This window comes from Bactrocera oleae, chromosome 4 (genome assembly GCF_042242935.1).
Source record: "Bactrocera oleae isolate idBacOlea1 chromosome 4, idBacOlea1, whole genome shotgun sequence".
NCBI lineage: Eukaryota > Metazoa > Arthropoda > Insecta > Diptera > Tephritidae > Bactrocera > Bactrocera oleae.
The window spans coordinates 6,098,044-6,117,265 of NC_091538.1; the positions used below are offsets into that span (position 1 = coordinate 6,098,044).

General features: G+C 31.1%; 1 protein-coding gene across 6 annotated transcripts in view; it reads left to right on the forward strand.

The window, feature by feature from the left end:
* The first annotated feature begins 441 nt into the window (after nucleotides 1–441).
* The window catches only part of Vmat (Vesicular monoamine transporter), a 38,594-nt gene continuing 19,813 nt past the window's right edge, over nucleotides 442–19,222 (forward strand). For 2 of the 6 annotated variants that reach the window (XM_070107879.1, XM_014246587.3), the window contains exons 1-2: nucleotides 8,063–8,339; nucleotides 16,749–17,367. In XM_070107879.1, the coding sequence (XP_069963980.1) occupies nucleotides 16,767–17,367 (601 nt within the window). In that variant the 5' untranslated portion in view covers nucleotides 8,063–8,339; nucleotides 16,749–16,766. Of the gene's footprint in view, nucleotides 525–3,869; nucleotides 4,064–8,062; nucleotides 8,340–11,038; nucleotides 11,059–11,080; nucleotides 11,242–11,594; nucleotides 11,755–16,748; nucleotides 17,368–19,222 lie in introns of those variants that run through there. The other 4 variants (XM_014246589.3, XM_070107878.1, XM_036374710.2 and 1 more) reach the window with 4 other exon arrangements.

Sequence of the window (19,222 nt, forward strand, 5' to 3'; positions counted from 1 at the left end):
GAGCTGCCTTATGTACGCTTTTATAACAACAAACTTATATGTATACAATTGTACAACAACAGCAGCGGCAATAGCGGCAACAGCATCCTGCCAGGACATCTGCCACTTGCTTAGTCAGTGCGAGACGAGATCTCGTTGCTGATGGAAGTGTGTTTCCAGCTGCCAGCTGCCGTGTGGATATACTGGCATAACAAATACATATAATTTATTTATTTCAAGACATTTTTATTTTCAATAACTAAAAAGTGTTAAACAAAAAAAAAAAAAAACAATTAATAGTTGAAGGTAATTTTTGATAAAAGCAAAAGAAATAAATGCTATATTAAAGTGTTGGCGTGAACTTATGAAAAAAATAAAAAATTTAACAGCTTCGTAAAAACATTAATATGTACTTTTAGTGAGCGCATAAAGTTTTAAGTGAAAATATTTTTGGTTAAAAAGCGCGCTTATAAGCAAATGATGAACAGTAATATATAACACTACAACACTGTAATAACTATGTGAAAGTTTATTCAAAAATTAGAGTAAGTAAGAATTAATATTGAATTTTCTTTTAATATAATTATTAAAATAAAAAATAAAAATTTTTGTTGCACAAAGATTAAATTTATGTTTTTTTTTTAAATGGCGTGCATACAATTTACTTTTCTTAAACAAAATATCTAAAATTTAGCAACTTTCAAACAAAATTAAAGCAAAATTATATTTTTTAGCAGTAAATTCTTGCAAAATAACGCAAAACTTAGGGAAAAAGATACTGTATATATATTAAATATTTTAAAAATTTTGAATTTTATAAAAATAAGCAACGCAGCGGAAGGTATAATACCAAAAATACTTCTTACATTAATTCATATATTTTGATAATATTTTAAAAATACTAACCAAAAATAGTTTCGAACAAAATAATTAGAACTCAAGAATTAAGACATTTTAAAATTATACAAAATTGTAGAACATCTAAAAAAATCTAAAAAGCATAACCTTTGCAAATCATTGTGGCAGCAAATTGGTTCTAGACGCTCTTAGCTACCAATTTGTTATTTATTTGGTTGTTATTCGAACACTAGTGTATTTAAAAATATAAATTTAAATCAGAAATATTATAAAATATTTGCTGGTAGACAAAAAATATATACTGAATATATATTACCAATATTTCGTAGAGTAGTGTTAAGCACTTTTGGCACTAAATACGAGTATATGGTGGAGGGTGGTCAAAGTCGACTAATAATTTTTGAGAAGCAGTTTTTCGAACTGAAACACAATGTGAGAATATTTTTTTAAAAGCAAATAATTCAGTCAACTGCTATGTCGCAAGCTTTTTAAATACACGGTAAATACTTGTACATATACGTACCTAAATCGGGTGGGCCTATTGGCTCGGGCATAACGAAATATTAGTAAATATTTTTTGCAATGGTTAAGGAGAATGTTCATATCAAAAACACGTAAATTAAAAACAGAAAATCTTTTATGTTTTTAAATATATATTTATGTTCATAAAATATTTTCTAAAAATTATAACGCTTGAAAAAATTCGTACTATTTTATAAAAACCAAATGAAATTCCAAAAACTATCAGCATTTCTTTTGAAAAAAAATTGCTGAAAATTTTATATCGTTTTAAAGAAAACAGCTAATTTTTTTTAACTAAAAATACCACCTATTATTTTTATTTATTTATTTCTTTTTTAATTCGCATTAACTGTATAATATTGAAGTAATTGCTGCCAATCCAATAAAAAAATATTATTTTGAACGCCTGCTAATATTACTTGCGGTATGGTAATAATGAGAAATATGTTGCACACCAAACATGATCAGAAGTATTACTTAATTTTTGAAAATAAAGCGAATTTTAATTTTGATTTATTATTTTTACTGCACTGCAGGGTTAGTCAAACTAAAAAAAAAATTTTTTTAATTACATATTTAGCATTTTTTCTCAACAACCTCATTTATTTTACTATTTACTTTAGTGCGATTATAATTAATGTTTAACTAACTAAAGCAAATATTTTAGTGGAAAATTTCTAGCAGTTTTGCATTAAAGCCTGTTCGTGCCTTTTTAAACAAAAAGCAGAAATATTGGTCTAAGTAGTAATGGAAATAAATACTTAGAGTTCAATTATACCAAATATTTGACTATTTTATGAAAAGGTAACACTTTCAGTAAAAATACGAATGTACAAAAATGTATATATTATATATGCACATATGTATAGATATGGCAAAAAATTCAAAAAAAAAATGTATAAATTACATACAAAAATTTAACAATTTATTGACATACATACAAGTATATATACACATTAAATGTCGAATTGATCTTATGCAATGGGAGTATGTAAAAGTGCCAAGAGATAATATGTGTAGCTGGAAAATAATCATATGTTAATATAGTTATATACATCTGTATGTATATCTCTCAGTAGTAAATATGCGTAATATAATATATATTTATACAGCAGCCCTAACCACCTGTTCAGGCACACATAAAATCGTTCTGCTTTCAATCTGCGCGAATATTTAAATTGCATAACCTGCGGCTATTTGCTTTATATTTTTCGCTTTACGATTCAGGTGAGAAGTACACTACATTTTAAAAAATTGTTTTTTTCGTTCGTTTAATCAATAATATTGTTAAAGCAAAAAAATTATTTCTCTTTAATATTTATATATTTTCATACTAAAAAATAATTGAAATAGGCTTTAACGAGCATGAATTTTATTTCCATTAACAAAAAGTGGTTTTTGGAAATACTTATGAAAACAAAAAACGCGCTTACACCATGGAAATTGCTAAGCAGGATCATACAGCTTCCAAGACAAAATATTTGAGATTTTATGAGAAGCTTTGAACGTTCGGTTTACGCTGAAAAGTTTTTACAACACTCACCCGAGGTGATTAGGAGAAATAATACCTTGCATGCCAAATATCGGTTAAATTACTGGTTAGTTACCCAAGAATACTACCATAAACTTCGTTAAAAGTTTCTATGAGTTTCTTAAGGTATTATATACACTTGCAAATTTCAAAATATCGTCCTTTTTGCATATATTTATAGCATATATATATTTTAAAATATTCTTCGTAAATTTGTAGTTGATATGGCAAATAGTTTAGGAGATGCAAGCGTATTAATGTTTAACTTAGTGTACTTGGCTCCCAAAACTTAAAACGAATTTTTCTCGAAACACTGTCTTCAGAATCGGTGACGGTCAAAATTTCTACGAAACGGCTGGACCGATCGACTTGAAGTTTTCACAGGAACTTTTTAGATATATTTTTCAGATAATGACCGCAGGAATAAGATTTTCGATAATAACTTCAGGAGTGTGACTTAAGAATCCACCATTAATTCAAAAATAAAAATTATAAATAGTCCCTTGATTATTACCTCTATTCAGCTAGAGTAATAATATATTTTTTTTAATTTTGCATTTGAAGTAATTTTAAGCCAAACAGTTTTTTCTCTCCGTCAGACACCTTTTTTCGAGGAGATCGACTACGGAATCAAGGTTATCCAAAATTTTCAAAATACATTATTTTTATTTACTAATTAAATAAAATGCCTCTTAAAAAAATCACAAAGAACGCGAAATAACACAGTTAGAAGTTTTCATAAATTAATCAAAATTACATCGCACGCTTTTAGCTGTTTAGATAAAAAATAGTTCACATATATTTATTGCACAATTTTGGCCCAACAGTAGTCAATCCGTCATTAAAAAAAATATTGTAAAATAGAATACTTTGCACATTTCTGATTAATTACCGCCACAAGTAGCTTTTAAAAAACATACAGCATTACTTAATTGCACAGAGCCTCTTACAACAATCACTTTCTATTGCTTACCCACAGGAATTCAACGCTAAGCATTTCCACCCACGCAACCTAAGCCAACAACAACAACAATAGCAATAAGACAGAACAACAAAAGTAACCGTTCAACCACAACAACCACAATTCCCACGAAAGCACGGTCAGCCAAAGTAGACGCCACGCAGCGATTATCCTTGTCAACATCCTTGCCACACAAACAAATTCCAAAATAGGTAAGTACGAGCATAAATATTGTGGATAGCGTTAGTTTCTATAGGTGTGTGTGCAAATGGAGATGGGTTACACATCTTTCTAACTGTATATTAACTTATGTTTCGCATTTGTGTTTGTGTGAGCTTTTCCGCCTCAGCGACTGAGTAACGCTGGGGAATACAGATGAGTAACTGAAATGAAAACGGAATTTTTGCGGTGGCAGGTGGCACGTTGCATGAATTGATTTCAGTTGCCTTTGAAACTAAGTATATTACTCATAGTAAGCCAACAGGTTGCTAACACTGATTTTGGCGTAATTTTTGAATAAATATTAATGAAAAAGATTATTTTATAAACAATGAAGAAACAAGGAATACTTATGATTATAAGTGTAAAGTTGGAAATGGTTTTTTGTATCCTGAACAAGTATCGAACCATTATAGCATATAGCTGTCATACAAACTGGCCGATCCAAATCAAGCTCTTGTATGAAAAACTTTGGTATTTGACAAGTTATCTTCACGAAGTTTGGTTCAAATTATTTTCCAAGGCAATAATATAATCTCCCAACAAATTGTTCAGATCGGACCACAATAGCATATAGCTGCCATACAAAGTGATCGCTAAAAATTAGGTTCTGGTATGAACAACTTTTTTATTTGACAAGATATTTGCACAAAATTTTACATAGATTATTGTCTTTAGCAACGCTACATCACTCCAACATATTGTTTAGATCAGACTATTATAGCATATAGTTGTCATGTAACTGATCGATAAAAATCAAGTTAAACTTTTTTGTATGCCTTTGAATGCCATAAAAAATGCACTTGTGAAGGATATTATAGTTGCGGTGCGGCCGAAGTTAGCACTTTTTCTTCCCTATATCATCTTAGTCGGTATGTTGTGGACACTTTACATCTGCCATATTATACACATATTTATACGCATGTGCGCATTCCCAACAGCGCCCATTGCAGCCAATTTAGATAACAATAATAATTTAGGAAGATTCTTTGCAACTTTCCAATCGGAAGAAATACTAAAGCAACAGCAATTTAGCTTGTTATTATTGTTGCCACAATAAATAGTATTGTACATCATCCCATCAATATTTTATTGAAGTCTCATGGCTGAGTGCGCGCCATCAATGCCATTGAACGCGGCGCAGCATAAAATTGCTTTACAAACATACAAATTTATATTAATATCTTGATATGTCGATATATATGTACACGTGTTTTGCATAACTTAAACATTTTATATCGGCTTCTTGGTCAAGTTCACACACAAAGCAAACAATTATAGCAGAAAAGACAACAAAAAATTATGCCATAAAAATGAGCATCAATTAAACAAATATAGGCGCACAGCGGTAAATGGAGGGAGCAAGAAGCTAGCAAAATCGTAAGATGCGCTGTTAGGCAAATGATCGGTCGCGTGCTTTAAGCTGAGAAACGCATATATCTGTATGTATGTACGTGTAGATAACTATTTTATATCTATGTTGTTGTTGTTGTTGGTGTGTGTATATGTAAGGTATTAATAGAATATCAAAAGGGGTTATCGGCGAAATTAAATCATCTTTATGACAATGCTTGCATTCTAAGTGCTTTAATTGAGTGTATGAATTAATTAAGTATTATTAAACAATAAATTGAAAATGTCTTGCTGTGATTCCTAACTAAAGGATTTGTTTGTCAATAAGTCAATAAGCAATAATTTACACATACCTATGCATACACACGTACTTAAATACCGTTTGTTTACAAAATAATTCAGTTAGGCATGTCCAGGAAAAAATTAAAATGTAAATGAATTTTAATTGGTTCGTTGGCGAGTGAGTTGTCGCGCCTACAAATGACAACCAATAAAATTTACGACATTTACGAGTTAAGTTTAAGAGCACACGTGTGTGTGTTTATGTTGGAGAGGCTGTTAGTTTTGTATTATATAAGCGGAAAATTTTGCATTTCATTTAGTATGCTGTCACTTAACGGCATTTAAATGCATACAATGCCTTAATTGAATTGTTGTGAGGCGTGTGTGCGTATTCTAGGCGGCTTATTGCCAAAGTAATTGCTAGTGATTTATATGCTCACAAAATTTGCAAATATGTAAATTATCACATTTTTGTCATGTGAGTACTTAATTGGTTTTAAAAATATTACATGAAATGTGAATATATTTCATACTAATTGAAATACTTGCATATTTTGTTTCAATAATAGCAGTCTTTAACACCATAAACACAGTAAATATGTGTAACGTTGAAGTTAGTAATTTCTATAGTTTATTTTCTTCTTAACCCCGACACATGCATTTGAAGTAATCCAAATCATAATCCTACATATCTTTCTGTAATTTAGGCTTATTGTGTAGAAATCGATCAATTATCGGTTCGGAGATGGTAACGTTAATTCGTTTCCAATTTTGCTACGAATATTTTTGCAAAGCGAAATTTTCCGACATAAGATTAAAATGACAATAAAATAAGAAAAACGTTATAATACCCTTCACAGGTGCATTGCTTACAGCATAATCTTCATCTTGACCTTAATCGCTCAGTTTGTATGGCAACTATATACTATAATAGTCCGATCTGAAGAATATATTTAAAGATTATGATATTGCTTTTTAAAATAATCGATGACAGATTTCGTGAAGATGTCTTGTGGAATAAAAAAGTTTCCATACAAGAACTTGATTTTGATTGAGCAGTTTGTATGGCAGCTATATCCTATAGTGGTCCGATATCGGCGGTTCTGACAAATGAGCAGCTTCTGGTGGAGAAAAGCACATGCGCAAAATTTCAGAACGATATCTCGAAAGCTGCATTAATATTATATAGCTAACTTCCATACTAGTGCTGAAGAACTTCATTCCTTCGTTTAATGCAAAAGGTTCTCAATTTTTGCAACAATAACCCAAACAGAAATATACGAGTATTTGCATCTATAAAATCTTATTAATTTATGTACTCATGTTCCCGACATTCGTTATCTCCAAACCATTTAAGATAGTAATAATAATTAATTGTACATTACAATAACAATTATGAAGAGCTTGTAACTTTACTGTGAACATGCATATCTATAAAATATTGACTTAAAGTAAACTATGAAATAACAAGTACTTTGTTTTAGTTTATTTATACCGCCGATTTAATTATAAATCTTAGTTTTAGAACAATTAGTTTATTTTCTCACATTAATATTCAGTGTTCTTTTTTAACAAGAATTTTCGCAGCCAATTAATTGCAATTTTATTCGCACAAACCATATGACGATTGCAACCATTAAAAGGTAATAAATTAACATTCGAAATGGAAATACTATTGACGTATTGAAATATATAATTATTTGTTAAACATAAAGAAAAAGGATGCACGAATCATTGCACTACTAGAAATGCATAATTACTCAAGAGCAACGCATTGTAAACATTTTATACCCTATATAAAAGAAATATGGAAGGGTATGATATGTAAGGAAAAGTTATATAATTATAGAGCAAGAAAATAATTATTTTAAAATTTTTTTTAAATACAAAATATTTGGTTTTGCACTTCAATAGAATATACGCTTCTTGTAAATAAATGTGTAACTCGTTTGAGAATTGTTTTTGCACGACGCTAAGCAAACGAAATTGTCTATAAAAAGGTGAATCGCCTGAATGTATGCTAAGCTATTAACGTTTAAAGCAAGTATACAAATATATAAAGACCTATGAAAGTAGATCAGTTAGAGAATTTTATTTCTACAAATCTTTGCTTAAAGCCATATTGCTACTAAAATTTGCTCGTAACCTCAGTATCTCATATTTTCAGCACAACTAATTCTTCAACTTGATTTCAATTTAAGAGATAATGCTTGCGAGTTCTCAGTCATGAAGGGTATTTTTTACTACTCCCACTTTAACGAAAACAATAGCGCTCTTATTTGCTCATTACACATAAGATTTACTTTAATTTTATTTAAGTACTTACAAAATCTGTAAGGGCTTTAGTTTGAGATTAGCTGTCATTTATGACTGATCGTTTCATATTAATCAAATAAATAAATACGCGGTATTGCAAATTAATTGAGTCGTGAAAAGTTGTAAAGAAAGTAAAACTTAAAAATTATTTAGTAACATTAACAGTTATTATTTTGTAAAAAAAAATTGGGGGCAATACAAAATTTTATTAGTGTTCTCAACAACTTTTATAGACATTCTAAAATTGTGTACCTTGAAAGTGAAGTGAAATAAACAAGGAGGTGTATATATTTTAGCACAAGGATTTATATGCGAAAGGTATATGACTCAAACAGACTTTTGTATATTTAAACTTTAAATAGTAGAACATATATTACTGTGAGATCTCTATAACAGTGTTGAAATTAATAATTTTAAGACAAATATATATTATTTATATATATAACTTCCTAACATATCAAATATCCTTCGAGATATTTTTTATTTAAGGGGTTTTATCCACTTGCAAGTGAGAAAAAGCTCGTTTTTTTTGTACATTTTTTTTTTGAAGAAACATTTTTGTTAATAACTAAATAAAAATACTTTAAATTTATAGATATTAATGTACATTAGTAAACGGCGTTTTATTTTGAATAATTTTGGATTCCCTTGATACCGTAACCAATCTCTAGAAGGACCTTCAAAAAAGGTGTCTGGCGCGGAAGAAAATTTTTCTGCTTCAAATTATCTTAAATGCAAAAACCACAAAAATTTATTGTTATGAAGGACTAGTCAAGCTTTTGTTTTTTGACAAAATTACGGCTTATCAAAAAAACAAGCAGATTTTTGTGAAAAAATTTACACTCCAGAGAGGCTTAAGCAATCCAAATAATTAATAAAAATAGTATTCTTTGAATTATCACCTTACAAATATATCAAAGAAGGTCGTTTGAAAATTTCAAATCTATCTATTCAGCCGTTTCAAAGAAATTTTCCTCATCGACGCTGAAAACAGAGTTTCGAGAAAAACTCGTTTAAAGTGTTGGGAAAAATTAGAATTTAAAAATTTCTTACAAATACGCTCACATCTAATTTCCGGATCAATTTTCAAATTTTCCGAGAATATTTTTCAAATATTAAAATTTAAAGTTAAAAAACACTTGCCATGGTGCGAGCGCTGTGATACTACACAACACTTTTTAATCCTTTTTTAGTAATAGAGCACAAAGTAACCAATGACCGTCAAAAACTTGCAAAAATTTAGTTACTAAACACTTAAGAGTTCCTATTTAAAATATTAAAAAAAAAATAGTAAAGTAAATTTAAATTAGAACCCTCTACCATTAAAAAATGACAGTATCGATAATCGATAGACGCAAAAACTAACACTACGCTTACACTTTTAGTAACAAGGCGGATTTCTGCATGTGCACTATAAAACAAATGAATAAGATAATCACATAAAATTATGATTTGAGATCTAACGCACAAATACAAATTATTCACACTATTGGATGTTCTTAGATAAATATTTGCAAAAGTTAAACAGTAGAGATTTATATCTAATAGTGTTGCCATTTTAACATAAAGTTTAGTAATGAAAAAGCATATAAATTTTAATTGATAAATTTATTGACATGTGCATATATATATATTATATTATTATTATTAATTTAATATATTGTTAGTGTTTAACATTTGTAATATATATAACCTAGAAACTTATAATATTTCTTTTTTTCAATCTCATTTATTATGACCAATACTCTATACCATTACAAGCAGGCAGATTTTTCTGTACGTTTTTATCCGCCTACGCAACTAATTTTATTTAATAAATTACATTGTGTTTTAGTATTTATATACATACACGCACCTTAGATGACGTCTTGAACACAAGCCGCTTTAATTTTGAATATGACAGTTAAAAAAATATTTTCGTTGTTTGTTGCTTTTATGTTTTTTCACTCTACAATGAGTTTTTAATGCAATTTTTTATAGAAAACGTACAAATACTTGTACATATATACTTGTCAAATTATTCTTCTCAAATATTCTTTGTGCGCCGTAAATCATGATGATGTAAGAATTACTTAAGCGTTTTTTTTTTACCGTAAATCAATAAACGTGTAGTTATTTGAATACACTTAGCCCAATATTTTTTTGATCGATTGATTTTATTTTCTTTGTTAAGAACCTGTTATTGCTGGTTGCCATTGGTTAAGTAATTTCCAGTCGGATTACAGTTTATAGATTTTTTTTATTTGTTATAGTATAAATATCATAATTATTGAACTAAAATTTCTTTCTATTTATTTTAAGCAACAAAATCGCGATCGACACTGACAATCAATAATAATTGATCTCTCGTATTGTTATCCGTTATATTTAACGCAATTACATTGCTCAACTCAAGCATTTTATTCGCAAAAATGTATGTATGTATATAACTGCGTATCAAATATACACAACAGCTGATATTCTTTATTCAATACAAATTTGCATAAAAGATTAATAGTTTATGAAAAGAGCGTAAATATCGTGCAATTTCTAAGCAAATTGTGCGCTTTATATTTGCACTTTATTATTTTTCGACTTTTTTGCGAATGAAAGAAGCGAAATATGTAAATAGAAATGCAAGAGTACTATTTGTACACACCAAAATAATGATAATAATAATAATAAACTAAGCTCTGAGCACTTGTAGCGACAACGTGTGAGTCCAGAAAACGTAATGTTATCCAGATGTATCGTATATACCTTTATACAAATAAACATATATACATATGTATGTATGTACATATTCTTCGATATGTGTGACATGAATTGCTCTCTTGCAAGTGCGCGAATTCCGGTACTACGACGGTTATAGTCAAATTGTTCGAAACATGCAATCTTATAGTGACTTGCAAATATACATACATATATACATATACTACCTATGATATATACACAGCACATTTGATATAAGATTTCTTATGATTTTTCGCCTACTTACTAACCGACTGTTGCGCATCGAGCTGAGTCGTCTGTCGGCATTCAAGCACGCTGGACAAGTGTGGGTAGCACGCTTAGCGCTTTCCGTTAGATCAACACTTTTATAAGCTAGTATTTTGGCGCGCATTTTACGTGATAAAATTTTAAGTAAACTTTTTTATTAAAATACTGAAATTTTAGCAAAAAGAAATTTTTTAACTGCTTGTTTATTTGTGCGCGAGAAAGTTTCAAACAACTAAAAACGGTACTCAATATCTATTTCTTGCGATTTTAATATGAAAAAAAAATTACTTTATGGCACAGTATTATAAAATTATATATGGCATATGCTTAGTGAGCTCAAAATATAAATTAACAGTTTTTCTGTGCTCAGTCACACAATCGGAAATCATGAATTAACTGAAACTCAGCTGCACACAATAACAAAATAATAAAGGAAGCACGGCAAAAGTAGCAGAAGAGGAAAAGCAAAAGTGCACGAGAATAATATTTGTTAATTACTTGCATAATTAAGCTATATAGTACCGTTTGTAATTGCTTAGCTCGTGTTAAAGCTTAAAATACGCAAAAAATATATATGGTAAAGAGAATATATTATAGAATTATTAAAAATATATTTCTTTTGAATAAGAACGCGTGTGTATGAGTTAGAACTACGTGGACTTTGTGATAAAATACAAATGTACATATACTCGTACGAGTATATTAGTATACATTTTGTATGCGTCCTGAGAACACATAAAATTTATAATTAAACGTAAGTGAGCGCTACTAATTGAATTTAAACCAAATCCAAAAATCTTAAAAAAGTTAAAAATATAATGTTTATGATCTTTTTTACATTTTAAATCAAAAATGATTTTTTTTTTCCTTTTCAAATAAGTGTGCTTTGTGCCAAAGACTCGTATATAAATCCATTATTTAGAGCATAAATTGATGACAGATCGTTGAACAATGAATATATCGTGACCGAGTCCAATCTTTTTTCAAAAGGATTCTTCAATATTGTGGTGAAAAATATGAATTAAGTGGGAAGCGATACTCACACATTGAAGCCTCTAAATTCTTATTTGATTTCTCTATGTTCGTTTGAAAATTGAAGAGCCGATCACTAGCCGACAAGTACGATTACGCACTCTGCACGTAGTGAACTTGGTAACAGTCTTCTAATACTCAGGCAAGCGGTAACTAAATGCATACAACAACACTACTGGCGTAACGGAACGACTTTTAGGGATATATTAATATATTTTCTGACAGATATTAATTTACAAATTATTTCGCTCTTCTCTCAGTGATCTTCACAATTACTGGCCCAGCGCCCGTTTTAACAGCTGTTCGATTGCTAACGAAAAAATTTCTATTTCTATTTTCTTAAAAACTGTTGAAAAAATTTAAAACAAATTGAAAATAACTGAGGACGTTTTTCTCTCGTTAACCATTGTAAAAGACTTTCAAGTGAATTCTTCAAAAAAAAAAAAAGCATATACTAAAAATCCGCTATAACAGAGCTATTTAAAAATATGTATGTATTTTGTAGATTAACAGAAAAATATTACTAGTTTTGAAGAATTTGCAAAATAAAAATGACGCTTTTGTAGTTACATACTTATGTGCATATATAATATAAACACTGCTGCAATCAATAGGCGTGTTAGAAAGTGAGTAAGTAAATGAAGAGCTAGTCAATTTACAATTTACAAAATTTTCTAAGGAAATTCAATTTTCATAATTCATTTAAACCGTCGATTGAACGCACACTTTGACAATGACGGCGCGGGGTTGATGGGTGCAAGGAAGTGGCATGCAAAATTCAATGAAAAGGCGTTGTGGTAAATGGTACATCAGAAGAAACGCTGCATGTAGAAAGTGGGGTGCGAAGTAAAGAATGTTTGTGCGGCAGCGGCTTCCTTACAAGCCGTCTTTTGCGCCTCAAGCAAAGGGCTTTCAATGAACAATTTTGCCGCTGAAATTGTTTTTGCTATGATCGCAATACGGTTGGTTCGTCTATTTTCGGCGCGTTTGAATGGAAGCGCGTATGCTTTTCTGACATTTGTCAAGCTGTTGCGTTACAATTCTTCCTCTTTTACGCTTTTGCACACGGAGCGACACACACATATATACACGCGCTGGTAGAAGTTCGGTTCATATAAATTCAATTAACCACTGTCAATTAAATCAAAAAGCTGTCATAATTGACGACTTCTGCTGATGCTTCGACACTTTTTGCTTGCTTGAATAGTAGATAAATGCGAAGAACGGTCGCAAGGCGCTAAAATATAAGTGTGTTGTTGTATATACTACACAGTAATTATATTTTATTTATTTGAATAGAAAGTTTTGTTTCTAATTCTATAAAAACTTTCGAATACTCTTTTAAATTAATAAAAAAAAGAGTATGATAAAATATATCAAATTAGAGCATCTTCAGCAAGCAAGAAGAGAATTAACGCATATAAACCTATACTAGTGAAAATGGAAAACTAAGGGGTACACTAAAAAAGACAACATAATTGTTGTAAAATTTTTAAACATATTTCAAAAATGCGCAGTAAAATTTTGAAGAAAAAAATTATTAAGTATTTTTCGAGATACACGCGATTGTCGGCGGTGTAGAGAACCTACCGCTGCAAAGATTCCGACCCTCTCCGTGGAAGAAAGCTAAAATAACTAGCTACTAGAAGATATTGTCTGAACATTCTTCTACGATTGAAAAATATCAAAAATTGACAAAATGGCGGCGTTTTAAAAAAAAAAGGTTGTATTTTAGTCAAACTTTTGATTGTTTTTTGAATGCTAGGTGTGCCCTTTAATTGCACACTCATAAAATTTTCTGTCATATTTTCTACAGGGTGACATGAATAAACAAAAAAAAAATTACTCAATCTTTAATTGAAAACTTAGATATTTAAGAAAGAAGAAAAAAAATCGTACAAAATTTTTCAACAAAAAAAAATTGTATAATCATACTCAAAATATTATATACCGAATTAAAAAAGATAACTGTAAAAATTGTATTTTGTTGCCGTATTCTAAAGATTACGAGTACTGATTATAAGCACTGCTCATAATTTAATGCATTGCAACTGTATTCTCATCGCATTTTTGTTTTCTTCGCGGCTTTAAAACGTCATTAGAAGGAAATTAGCCAAAAGAATATGAATATGGAAATGTAGCTGTTTTTGTGATTTTCTAATTTACACATATGCATACAAACAAGCAAATGTATGCTTGAAGTAGTATGCAATGATGCACATACATACTTACATACATATATGATATATATTACATTACATATATGATATATATTATATTACATATATGACATAGATATGTATATACATGTATTATACATATGTTTGTACGCTATTATAAATTGATATTAAAACTGGCAGCACGTGTTGCGAACAGACACATTTTTCTAATAACCGTAAAAACATTGTTGTTGTTAATGAATATTCAAAAAACAATTAAGGGTGTCTAATTAAATCAGTGCGTTGAGAGAAATTTTAATCAAAACGTATAATATAATTAACAAAATTAAATGGCAACAAATTGAAAACAAGCAAATAAAGATGAGTGCAGAGATACAATTTTTTGTATCAATTTGAGAGTAACAATAGCTGAGAAAATGAGGTTTTAAAAAGTAAAGACTTTAAATCAGGTCAATGTTGTAGTGAGGGCTAATTGCAGTGAAATAATGAAAACTAATTTGCTCGAGAAACATTTAAAAGCAATAAAAGTTGCAAGAAATTAATAAAGCGATTGCACGCAAGAATTTTCACAGGGATAGGAAATTGTCTAATACTTGTATAATACAAGTAGTTTATTTTTAAGAAAAAAATTACATTATTACGGAAAAAAATGTATGTATATGTTATATGTTAGAAAAAGTTCGCTTTATTATAAAGTTTTAAGCTCGTTTCGGCGCTATGCTGTTGTAAGAGGTTGGGTGACCAAAAAATTATAAAAAAAATTTCATTCAAATTTCTTATTTTATTTTTGAGTGTTATTTGTTAACGGCACGGTTTAGTTATTATCGACCATAGTATAACCAAATTACTTTACAAGACAAAGCGGAATATGCTAATAAAGAAATTTCTATTTTTCTGGCGGCGATGTATATATTTTCAGCCTGCAGTTTCACTTATTAGCTGCAGAGAAGCTTAAATTATTGTTTTAACTAGTAATTTAGATATTTTCTGCATTTCATTTTAAATATTTGTTGGGTAAAATTGTAATTTTTTTAAAATAACATCATTTTATCAATTCTTGATCTTTTTACTAGTTTACTGTTCAGCCAATAACTTCTAGAGGGAATGTTTTTAAGGTTTCATCTACGGCGAAGCGCGGAATCACTGCATATTTAATTTTTTTTTTTTTAATTTTACTGTGTATTCTTAAAACATGTATATATAAATCTACATGTTACATTAGGTGTGCTCCTTAAATGAAAGAAAACGTGAATCTTATTTTCTTTAAATAATAAACACTATGAACTCCTTGTAAAAATCCACCCATACCTCCACAATCACATAAACATGTAATTTTATTATACTCTATTCTGTCATCTATAAGCCTAAGCAGCTTTTGTCTATTAGCCGACTTTCCTGGTTTTCATTACACATCTCTCACTCTTCTCTTCGCCACAGTAGGAAAGGCTGTCTTCTTCGCACAGCTACATATTTATTAAGTCCTAAGTAATCTTACATGCATATTTTTTGCTTTGCTACCATCGCTTTCTCCCACCACACTTCCCGGCAGCAAAGCTCACCCTCGTGCACTATTCGGCTAAGTAACAATCATTCATCAGCCACTTAACTTTTATTTGATCCGATTTGTGTGTCGTCGTTTTTACTACCTTTCACATACATTGCTTTTCTTTTTGTGTCGCTTTTCCTTTTGTTCTTGTATAGTCACATTTCTCAGCGAAAAATTCTTCTCTAATCTCGTAATCTACTTTTATCTGGCATTGATTTCATTTGCATTCGAATATCAATATGTTTTATGCCTGATTTATAACATAAATGTTATTATTTGAAAGTGAAATAGAATTTTATTTGCGTGCGATAAATGGAAGCATGCGAAAATAGAAAGGATTGAAGGAAAAAAAGGTTAATAGGGGTACTTACATGTCATTAAGGTTACTTTGTTAATACCACTCGAACCAGCTTTTGTCACCAAGCGGAACATTTAGCCAGCATAACCAACATTAAAGACACCTTCACTAGTTTAGAAAGCATACGAGGATAATCCCGCTCAAATAAAACGACTTATGACTTCAAGGCCTTCTCAAGAGAGTATTAGAATAGCTACTAATAACGAAATGTTTTAAATAGAGATCTGTGGTCTCACGAACTCAACTAATTCGTAGACCATAATGACGTTACAGTTGCTCTGGCCCCTGACATTAAAATACGTCGGTAACAACTTCGGATGTTAAAGTTTCGGCTTCGGTTGACAAAATCGGCCAGCAAAAATTCAGTAAACAAAAATAAATTTAGTTATGAACAACAACCTAAGATATATTAAAAATTAAACAGTACAGTTAAGATTTTATCATGCACTTGTCGTACGAACTCCCAAAAGCACACATTTTTACTAACCAATGCCTTTCGATAGTAGAAAAAAAATTTAATCGGTTTAAATTAATTATAACTCAAGCTTTAAATTCATTAAAAACTAATCAAAATATCTACAAACCGTTATTTTTTAACAACCACACTTTCGTTATCCTCTTATTTTCCATAGTAACAAGCGGGTGGCGCAATGCAATCGACTGATTCTGGAGATGGAGCAAAAAACTTCAGTCAGCACATCACCAGTCATTTGGCATCATCATCTGCAGCGGGACCAGCAACAGCAGCAGCAACAACAATAAACGACGCAACCGCACAGCACAACAGAAGCAGCACGGCCCAGCACGATACACCCAGCAGGAATCCCTTCAAGCAAACACCAACTCCCCAGTGGAGCAACGAACAGCAAAGATTAGCGCAGCAACAGCCGCAACAACAACCGAATGGCAGCAACAAAATTTTCAACAACAGCGTACAGCATGCCAACGAAGCAGGCGCTGGCATTTTTGGCGTCGGTGGCGCAACAACAACAGCAACAGCGACAGCGACAGCACAAGCAACACCGACACCAAACTCCCACACAGATCCGGCAGCAATCAAGACACCAGGACGCCATTATATGACACCGCAACCACCACCGCCGGATCATTGCCGGCAGGAGAACTACGGCGCCGCCGGCTCATGGGCCACGCTCAAGAATTGGATGATCGGCTGGCGCGGCTCACGACAACTCGTCTTGATCATTGTGGCCATTGCGTTGTTATTGGATAATATGCTGCTGACCACTGTTGGTGAGTACCACATATGAGCCGGAAGAGATAGTCCATTTAGTGTTAGTTAGCTGGCCAATTTATGCAGCGCCACATAATTTATGTGATTACTTTTTATTCTTATTCCCATCATTCATTTCGCACTTATTCACGTGCTCTCGGCATTCTGTCTGTCGGCGCACGGTAATTTAAGCAAATCAAATGCGTTGCTCAATCACCTGGAAGTTGTCCATTTACCGTTATTCATTTACAGCTACTTCACTTTTATTTTCACTCCTTCCATTCGCAGTGCTGCCAAGTCATGAATAAAATACGACGTCATCTCACCTCGGTGAAGTGTTGTGGTTTACCACAAAATAAGCAAGAAAAAAAAAGAAAAAATATTATCGCACCACTTAATGAAATGAATGTGCTATCTTCTGAATTTCCTTTAGTGGCTCATCAATTCTTTAATGCTTCGTAAGTTATGGGGTTGTTCCCAGTCATTAACTTGATTTTCGCTGCATATATTTATTTTAGAGGCATTGAAGTGAAGTGTGAGTCGATAGCAGTAAAACGTTTGAGGTTATGTTTTATAGTTTGCGATTCGTAGGTCTTAAGATTATTATATTATAACAATTCTTTAAGAGAAATGTAAAAATGTAAGGCTAACAAAACAAATAGTGTTTTCGCTTGGGTCACCAAAAGCATTCATTTTCCAAAATAGCCAATATGAAAATGAAATATCTTTATCCGATTTATGGCAGTTCTGTGAGTGATTTTTGTCCTAAACACAAAATTTCGCCAGTCGCGTATATCCTTTGCGTGGTCACGCCAATTGTGCAAACCAATTGCAGGCTTCGATTGTCCACCCATTGTCTCTAATCGAAGAGCGTTTTTTGGAGAATCGTCTTCCATGTGTAGGATATGGCCTAACCAGCGCATTCGTTGGATTTTCTGCGCTTAATTATATCCATATTAGTTCCACCTTTTTCGGTACTCAGCGTTCACGGACGGCTCCAGAAAATTTGGGGAAAACAGTTCTCTCGAATGCTCCAAGTGCTTTCTCATTTTGGTTTGGTTCCATGCTTCTGCGCCGTATAATAAGACAGCAAGAGTCTTATAGAGTAAGTTTTGTTCGTTGAGAAACGGATCTGCTTCTCAATTGAGGATTTGATACATCTTGGTTTCCTTAAATTAATCGACTATATCTGATATAGCCTTTATTGTTTTGATTATCTCATCCAAAATTTACGACTGATTAAAATGACGCGCACACCCCTTAATTATATTAATCGTTTTTTTACATCAGACATTTTATTGATTCTAGGTTCCATTATATTTAATTCTAATCTCTCTCTCACTCTCTCTCTCTCTTTCCTTGATCCTTAATCTCCTTAGCCATTAATCAAGAAGACGGTAGGTAGTCCGTTCTCATCTTATTATTTTCTCTTCACCGGAAATATATAGAAGAACATCGATAACATAATTCTAAATTGATAAAATCGATGCCAGTATTTTTTATGAAAGATAAATTTGATGCGACTTTTTCAGAAAATATAGAGAGAAATACAGACAAAAGTTGCACTTTCCGAGTAGCACTTCCAATCGTTTTATCTTCACTGTGTAGACGTATGCATTTTTTTCTTCACAGCATACAAACCCGCCTAACTTAAGTGCTTGGTTTAAATCACCTCTAGTTAGAAGTACCTCTCAAGTACAAGTACCTCCATCAAAATCTCAAGCATTAATTTAATCCATGCGAGCATAATTTATTACTTTATTATGCAGGTTGGCAAGTGAAAATGAATTTATTTACACTTCAAGATGCTTAGTGTAAACGTTAGGTCAACGCATAATTTAGTGGTTCATAAGACGGCGTTAAGTTGATTTAGGA